The sequence below is a fragment of the Trichechus manatus genome, unplaced genomic scaffold (assembly GCF_000243295.1).
Source record: "Trichechus manatus latirostris isolate Lorelei unplaced genomic scaffold, TriManLat1.0 scaffold00341, whole genome shotgun sequence".
Classification (NCBI taxonomy): domain Eukaryota; kingdom Metazoa; phylum Chordata; class Mammalia; order Sirenia; family Trichechidae; genus Trichechus; species Trichechus manatus.
In genome coordinates, this window is record NW_004444277.1 from 625,244 (window position 1) to 633,816 (window position 8,573).

General features: G+C 43.7%; 1 protein-coding gene and 1 pseudogene across 1 annotated transcript; one reads left to right on the top strand and one right to left on the bottom strand.

Moving 5' to 3' along the window:
* LOC101343935 (nuclear RNA export factor 3-like) overlaps window positions 1-1,506 on the bottom strand; it is a 51,013-nt pseudogene extending 49,507 nt beyond the window's left edge.
* A 780-nt stretch (window positions 1,507-2,286) lies between these two features.
* On the top strand, window positions 2,287-2,812 carry BEX5 (brain expressed X-linked 5). Its single transcript, XM_004390885.2, is given in 2 exon segments — window positions 2,287-2,355; window positions 2,357-2,812. Coding segments are annotated over 2 exon segments (525 nt in total).
* The last annotated feature ends 5,761 nt before the right edge of the window (window positions 2,813-8,573 follow it).

An 8,573-nucleotide genomic window follows, 5' to 3' on the forward strand; every position in this document is an offset into this window, starting at 1 on the left:
GGAGCAAGACCGGGCAGTGTTTCCTTCTGTTGTACATAGGGTCGCTATGAGTCAGAACCGACTGGAGGGCACCTAACAACAACAACAGCAGCATATTTCGGTTAAAGCATTTGACTGCTATCCAAAAGGTCGGCAGTTCGAATCCACCAGGGGCACCTTGGATACCCTATGGGGTAGTTCTCCTCTGTCCTATAGGGTGGCTATGAGTCGCAATCGACTTCACGGCAATGGGTTTGGTTTTTGTTCTGGTTATTTAATTATAACAGCCAAAAAAAGAAGAGGAATGATGCTGATGGAAAACAAAACAAAAGCAACCGTGTCCGCCCATAAAAATTAACGCAGATGACAATAATTAAGGTGAAAGTAAAAAAAAAAAAAAAAAAGTGCCACTTCCTACCTATTTTCCAGACTTCCTAGCCTCACAACTCCCCCTGCCCCAATTCCAGTCTGGGACAAGACTATTAGGGGAAATGCTGCACTTCACTTGCTTGGGAGTGGAGGAGAGAGGAGAGGGCGTTTAAGGGTCTAGAAGAAGAAGCAAACCTTCAAAAGCGCCAGCAGAAATACAGGGAAAGGCAAATACAAACTAAAATATTATGACCCTGTTGGTCTCAGGGATTGCTAAATGGGGGGGGGGGGGAAATCAGCGGGGAGTAGTAGCCTTTGGTAGTGACGGGGAAGACGGGAAGGAGGAGAAAGGTGGCCCCGCCCACGCTCCCGTCCCTACCCTCCTGCCGCACTGCAGGTGTGAACTGTAATTGGAGATCTGAGCTCACAGTGACGCGGCGCTTAAGAGACCCAGAGCCAATGAGTGAAGTCTCTCATTCCAGTTGCGGTGTGGTCATCGTTTGTGGCCTGTAGTCCAGAGAAGGAGGAAGAGGTAGAAGCTGACCCCGATTGTGGCAGGTTGGTGAGCTCTGATTGGGGTGGGGGTGGCGGAGGGCAAAGACCAGAGCGGGTCCAGGACTGGATTCTCTCCACGCCTTTCCCCTACGCCTATCCGTTTGGTGCAAGAAATGGAGGGTTCCGGGGGAGGAGATCCGGAGCGGCCAGGTTGGGAATGGGTACCAGCTCGGATTTTCCGGGAGGCAGGCGAGCTGGCGTGCGGTGTCTGGCGGAAGGGGAGGGCAGAGGAAGGGGATCGCGGACACCGCAGCGGGTCCAGGTCTGCGTTCCTGGCACTCCTCTCAATCCTCCGTCCATTTTGAAGCCAGAAATGGTGGACTACGGGCCCCTGAGGGGGTACTGCAGAGGAGGGGGACAAGGGCTCTGTCCCTGAACCCCGCCTGTATCCCTCCTTATTGCAGAGGAGGCGGTTGAGCAGGTGGGATTCTGACTGAGGGAAAGAGGCGGGGAGCTAGAAACTGTTTCTGATCCCTCCAGGTAGGTGTAAGCGTGGGCGCTGTTTGCAGACCTTGGGGTAAGAATGACAAAACTCTGAGAGCGCAGTGGGTTCTGGTTTGCAGTGCTCACAGTCCCACACTGTAACACCCACCCTTCGTCCATCTTGATGCATAAAATGGTGGGTAATGGGAGAGGGTGGGTTCTAGAGAGGGTAGTGGGTCCCAGACGGGCCTGGCGCATACCCAGATTGAAATTTTTTATAAGTAAACCACGTCTCCACCCAGCAAGCTCTCCTGATTTCCCTGCCTTGCATAGTGCCCATTTGCGTGAAAGAAACGGTGATTAGGTGACTAGTGGGATGAGACAGTGGGGATAGGGTGCCTAAAGAAGAGGTTAAACATGGTTTGGAAACAATCATCTTTGATTATGATGAGTATTTCTGAAGGGAGGGATAGCACGTCTCAGGACAGGAAAGGAAGCCCTGCGACAGGATGGAGGAGAACCAGAAGGTGGCAACATTTGACAAGGAGAGCCCTAAATCAACAACGGAGCTGGTGCCCCTATCTTGGTCCTTTGATTAAGTGGTCAGTGCCGGCCGGCCATTTTCTCATTTCTGTCTGCAGGTCTTTAGGTCCGTTGGCGCGGCAGATCTCAAAGCTAAGAGAAGACTGCCTCTGATCCCTGCAGGTAGGGGGCTGCCTGGGGCCCTCTTGTATGTGGGTATTAGATCAGAACAGAATCTGGGGTACTCACAGCCCTCCCTGCCAGAGTGGTGGGCCAGTGAAGGGTGAAGAAGGGGGTAGAGGGGCACAGTATGGGGCGCCCCTGGAGGGCAGCGCTGGATCCCAGGAAGCTGAGACCAAGTCTCTGGCTACTGCCCCACCCACAGGCCATCCTCCATTTTGGTGCCTGGAGGGGCCTGGGGAAGGATTTGAAGGGAAAATGGTGGGTTTGGAGTGGGGAGACTAGAGGGTGGGTCTGGGGAGCCCCCTAGAGGGCTCACGAAATCTCTTAGGTGGGAAAACCTTTGCCAGCCAGAGCTCTGAAACCTGTTGTTACCAAGCATTTAATTCCTCTTCTTGCTTTTTTTCTCCTAGGAAGAAGCAGGGGAAAAAAAATTCTCAACATGGAAAATGTCCCCCAGGAAAATGAAGGGAGGGAGCAGGTCCCCGTGCAGAATGGAGAGGAAGCCCGCCCTTTGGAAGGGGGTGAAGGCCAGGAGCCTGCAGGACATATTAGAGGGGATCGGGCTGTACCTGCACAGGAGTTTAGAGGGGATGTGCCCAATAGGCTTGCCAATAACATTGATTTGATAGATGGAGATGCAGATGATATGGAACGGTTTATGGAGGAGATGAGAGAGTTAAGGAGGAAAATTAGGGAGCTGCAGTTGAGGTACAGCCTGCGCATTCTTATAGGGGACCCTCCTCACCATGACCATCATGATGAGTTTTGCCTTATGCCTTGAATCCTGAGGCTAATATTCATAAACCTCCTGCTTCTCAAACTTAAATTTTCTTGACGTACCCTTAATGTGAAACTTTTGGTGTTCTGTCATTTTCTGACCGGAGATTTCATTTTGACTAGTCTGTAAGTTTTTCTGTCAGCAGGGGAGTTTTCATCAATTTGCATGGAAAGATGTTTGTTACATATTGTAAAGTTAATAAAGCAGTTTAAAAAGCAGCCTATAGATAGAATCTCATTTAAAAGCTTGCATATTTACACTATATACATATATATGATAGAAAAAAAGGTATGAAAATATAAAAACCAGAATATATTTATTTCTATGTGGTAGAGTTATTGGTGCTGTTTATTTTATTTAATTTATTCTTGATTATCTTGAGTTTTTTTCTTTTCATTTTTCCAAAATATATGTGTAGTATATGTATCAGAAAAAATTTTTAAAAACATTGACAATCAGCATATAAAGGGAATGGAGACAATAAATACCTGAGACACTACTTAAAGACATATAAATCTTGTACTACCTCTGGATTTCTTATTTAGAAACACAAACTTGGTACAGTGACACCCGTGAGAGCCGGAACTCAGCAGGACTGCCTTGTTTTTCTGGATCTTGCAAGTTTTCTGCCTTTGACAGGGTGCAGTCTTACCATTTTTCTATCGCTTATTTTAGTGGAAAATATTTGAGTTTTCCTTCTCTGACAGGTTTGCGCCTTACACAGGCTCTGGCTTTCGAAAGTTTTACTGTAATTATTACAGATAACATTTAGTTAAAGTCAGGCTACTCATCTATACAATGAAGATAATACATGCCTTACAGGACTGCTGTGCGGGAGAAACGTGGCAATCTGCTTCCATAAAGATTTACAGACTTGGAAACTCTATGGGGCAGCTCTACACTGTCCTATAGGGTTGCTATGAGTCTGAATTGACTCATTGACAATGGGTTTGGTTTTCACAGGACTGTTGTCGGAAGCAAATAAGGTAATGACTGAACTCTGGCTGATTGTATCCACATATGTAAGCCCCAGCCTTCTAGGTGCCCTTCATATTTAAGGAAGGGCCCAAAGAGTATGCCACATGTGCCTACCAGCGAGTTGAATTAACTACCTGGTGGGTGTCACCTTTCTATTAGTCTGCTGCTATGTCCTTCCCTAGATAACGGCATGACTACTGGGCACTCCTTTCCCTTTTGCTGGGTTTCTGCTCCCTCCACCGACTGTTACTACTGCTAATGTGCTGGAGTCCTAAAGGTGATAGACCCACTGATTTCTCTGGAACCTCCAGTGGTCTGAATCCCCATTTTTCCCTTTAGAGAAATGTGGAGAATGCCCCTTCCTGCTTCAGTTATACTTAATCCAAACGGATACTGCCCCAGTGCTGCTTAGGCACCCAAACAGTCCTTTCTAGTTTTGCTCAGACTTCCTTCCTCACTCCCTCCCCATAGTGTCACTAATAGACAAATATTATTGGTGACATTTATGATAGTGTACACAGAATCTGACTTTCCCTTCCATCCCCTGATGAATGTGACCCATTCTCCTTAACTCCATTTTTCCATGGTGACACTGCTACAGGTTTCACTCTGCACTTAAACAGGGTTGTGGGATTGGCTTTATGTCTCCAAGACTGTTGTGGTCCACACCACCCTCATCCCAGGAGTCCCCAGTAGTCCCTACTCATATTAACCTACGTGGATCCAGAGGAGTTTCCTTCTTCCTTTGCTTGAGATTTGCTGTGCCCAATAAACCTATAATCACAGATCAATGGGAAACAGTGGCAGGGGAGTCTGGGGACTTGGTGAATTGACCCTCGTTTTTGAACATTTTATACCACCCAGTCATCACTGATCCCCAATAGACTGTGCCCTTCTCACAGTAAATATTTTGTCTCATTTATTCTGGTACCCTTAGTGCCTAGCACTGGGTCTGGCAAATTGTAGGGCATAATAATTATACCTGAGTCAAGAGTCCAGCAATCTAGGCCTAGTTTTGCCTCTGACCATTTCCCTGACTATAGTTTGAATTTTAAAAAAGGAACACAGCAGAGGAAGCATTATACCCAATTTCAATGCATGGATGTGCCAGTGTTTATCATATGCTATACAGACCAGGCCTGGTGGTATAACGGTTAAGTGCTTGGCTGCTAACCGAAAGGTTGGTGGTTCAATTCCACCAGCCACTCTGACGGAGAAAAGACCTGATGATCTGCTCCCGTAAAGATTACAGCCTAGGAAAGCTTATGGGGCAATTCTACTCTGTCATATGGAGTTTCCATGAGTTGGAATCAACTCAATGGCACACAACAACAACATACATACACACCAGCTGCATTGGAATCACCTGAGGAACTGGTTAAAAATTCAGAAAACTAGGTCTTACGTCAAACTCCACTACATCCTACAAGTTCATCAGATGTTTCTGATGTGTGTAAATTAAAGAGGAGGCCCCAGTTTTAGTTCAAGTTTGGACACTCCCCTCTGCAACCCATATCACATATATTTGAGACCTGTGAAAGTAGTTTTTTAAAGGCCTTAATTAATGTACATATGTTAGGCATTGTTTTCCCACTAGACTGTGCTCTTCTTAAAGAGACAATTGCCTTTTTTATGCTAGTATTCTTAGTGCAGAGGCGCCCTGGTGGCGCAGTGGTTAAGCAAAGCACTTGGCTGCTGACAGAAAGGTCAGTGGTTCAAACTCACCAGCTGCTCCAAGGGAGAAAGATGTGGCAGTCTGCTTCCATAAAGATTTGCAGCCTTGGAAACCCTATGGGGCAATTCTACTCTGTCATATAGGGTCTCTAAGAGTTGGAATCAACTTGAAGGCAGTGGGTTTTTATTCTTAGTACATTGATTCTCAACCTTGGCTGTAGGTTTTAATTACCTGAGATTTTAAGTGAAGCTCAGGTCACTCCAAACCAATTGAATCAGACCCTCTAGAGGTGGGGCCAAAAGATCATTAAATTGTAAAAGCTCCCATGGTGACTCTGATGTACATGTAGAGCTGAGAACATCTGAATGTAGGGTGTGGCTACAATGTTGTTGTTAGGTGCCTGTAAGTCAATTCCCACTCATATAGACCCTGTGTACAACAGAACAAAACACTGCCTGATCCTGTGCCATCCTCAAAATCGTCGCTGTTTGAGCCCATTGTTGCAGCCACTGTGTCAATCCATCTCGTTAAGGGTCTTACTCTTTTTCCCTGACCCTCTACTCTACCAAGCATGATGTCCTGCTCCAGGAACTGGTGCCTCCTGATAATATGTCCAAAGTATGTGAGAAGAAGTCTTGCCATCCTCACTTCTAAGGAGAATTCTGGCTGTACTTCTTCCAAGACAGATTTGTTCATTCTTCTGGAAGTCCATGGTATATTCAGTATTCTTCACCAACACCATAATTCAAAGGCATCAGTTCTGCTTCAGTCTTCCTTATTCATTGTCCATCTTTCACATGCATATGAGGCAATTCAAAATACCATGGCTTGGGTTAGGTGCACCTTAGTTCTAAAAGTGACATCTTTGCTTTTTAACACTTTAAAGAGGTCTTTTGCAGCAGATTTGCCCAATAAAATGGGTCTTTTGATTTCTTGACTGCTATTCATGTGGGTGTTGATTGTGGATCAAAGTAAAATGAAATCCTTGACAACTTCAATCTTTTCTCTGTTTATCATGATGTTGCTTATTGGTCCAGTTGTGAGGATTTTTGTTTTCTTTGTGTTGAGGTGTAATCCATACTGAAGGCTGTGGTCTTTGATCTTCATCAGTAAGTGCTTCAAGTCCTCTTCACTTTCAGCAAGCAAGGCTGTGTCATCTGCATATTGCAGGTTGTTAATGAGTCTTCCTTCAATCCTAATGCCCCGTTCTTCTTCATATAGTCTGGCTTCTCAGATTATTTGCTCAGCATACACACTGAATAAGTATGGTGAAAGGATACAACCCTGACGAACACCTTTTCAGATTTTAAACTACGCACTATCCCCTTGTTCTGTTTGAATGACTGCCTCTTGGTCTATGTACAGGTGCCACATGAGCACAATTAAGTGTTCTGGAATTCCTATTCATTTTATTTTTCTTGAATATATATCATGTGAAATATATACCACAGAGGAAGAATTACACCTCAAAATCAACACATGAAATCATTTAAAAATAGTATATGTCAGTGTTGCTCCAAGTGTACTAGCCTATCAAATGCTTCAGAATCACCTGCAGAGCTTGTTTAAAATACAGAATCCTGACTCCACACCCAAGAACCATTCTTTTACAATGGAGCCCATGTACCCGCATTGTTAAGAAGCTGTCCGGGTGATTCTGATGCACACTAGCATTTGAATATTACTTGTGCATGCATTTTTTCCTCAAGTATATTAAAGACAACCATAAAGTAACTAAAATAAAATACAGAGAAAGGTTAATCTGAATTTAGAAGAAAGAGTAAGGTGAAAGCCTATCTGATCATTTTAAAAAATAATAAAAGGATGAAACCATAAAAGGATAGATTGATACTCATTATGTAAAAAAAATAATAAAATCTTATGTAAATCAAGATTGTAAATAAAAATTCAAGGGAAATGCCTATAAGTCTTGATAAGATGTATTTTCTCTGCTGAAGACCATGTTATGCCTTTCACTCTCATTCCAATGGGGATAAAACATAAGCAATAAAATAAATAAAATCACAGTCTTCTTGCACACTTAAATCCTTGATTGTAAGAATCTGTCCTAGCCATGTTCATTTTGGCATATTTATCTGCATATCTCAGGGAAAAGGCAGTGAGGTGAAAATAGAAATAAACACACCAGTTTGCCACAGAGCCTTCCATTCACTATTTGTTTCCTGTGGCTGCTGTAAAAAATTACCACAAATCTGATGACTTAAAATGACAGAAATTGATTCTCTCACAGTTTTGGAGGTAAGAAGTCCAAAATCAATGTGTCGGCAGGGCTGCACGTTGACTGGAGGCTCTAGGGGAGAATTTGTTCCTTGCCACTTCCACTTTCTGGTGGCTGCTGGTAGTCCTTGTTTTGTGGCTACATCAATTCAATCTCTGCCTCCATCTTTATATTGCCTTCTTCTCTCTGTGTCTGTGTTTATCTGTATAATTTCTCTCTGCATCTTTCTTATAAAGACACTAGTGATGTCATTTAGGGCATGCACACACACATACAAATAAACATATGTAAAATTATGGAAATCTGAATAAGATTGGTGGATTGTGTAAGTGTCAGTATCTTGGTAGTGATATTGTACCCTATGATACCATGGTAGGAAACTCAGTAAAGAATGCACAGGGTATCTCTGGATTATGTTTAACAACTACATGTGAATCTACAATTAACGTAAAATAAAAAGTTAAATGAAAAAATCCTATAAATAAATTAAGGTCCCTGGGTGGTGCAAATGGTTTGTGTTCGACTACTAACCTAAAAGTTGGCCGTTTAAATTCACCCAGTGATGCCGTGAAAGAAAGTCCTGGTGATCTGCCTCCGTAAAGATTACACCCAAGAAAACTCTATGGAGCAGTTGTACTCTATAACACACGGGGTCACCATGAGTTGGAATTGATTTGACAACAATGTTTTTGTTTTGTTTTCTCAATCATTTCGAAGTTGTATTTTTTTATTGTGCTTCAAGTGAAAGTTTACAATTCAAGTTAGTTTCTCATACAAAAATGTATACACACATAGTTACATGACCCTAGTCTCCCTATACTGTGACTGCACACTCCTCCGTTCTACTGCAGATTTCTCATGTCCATTCAACC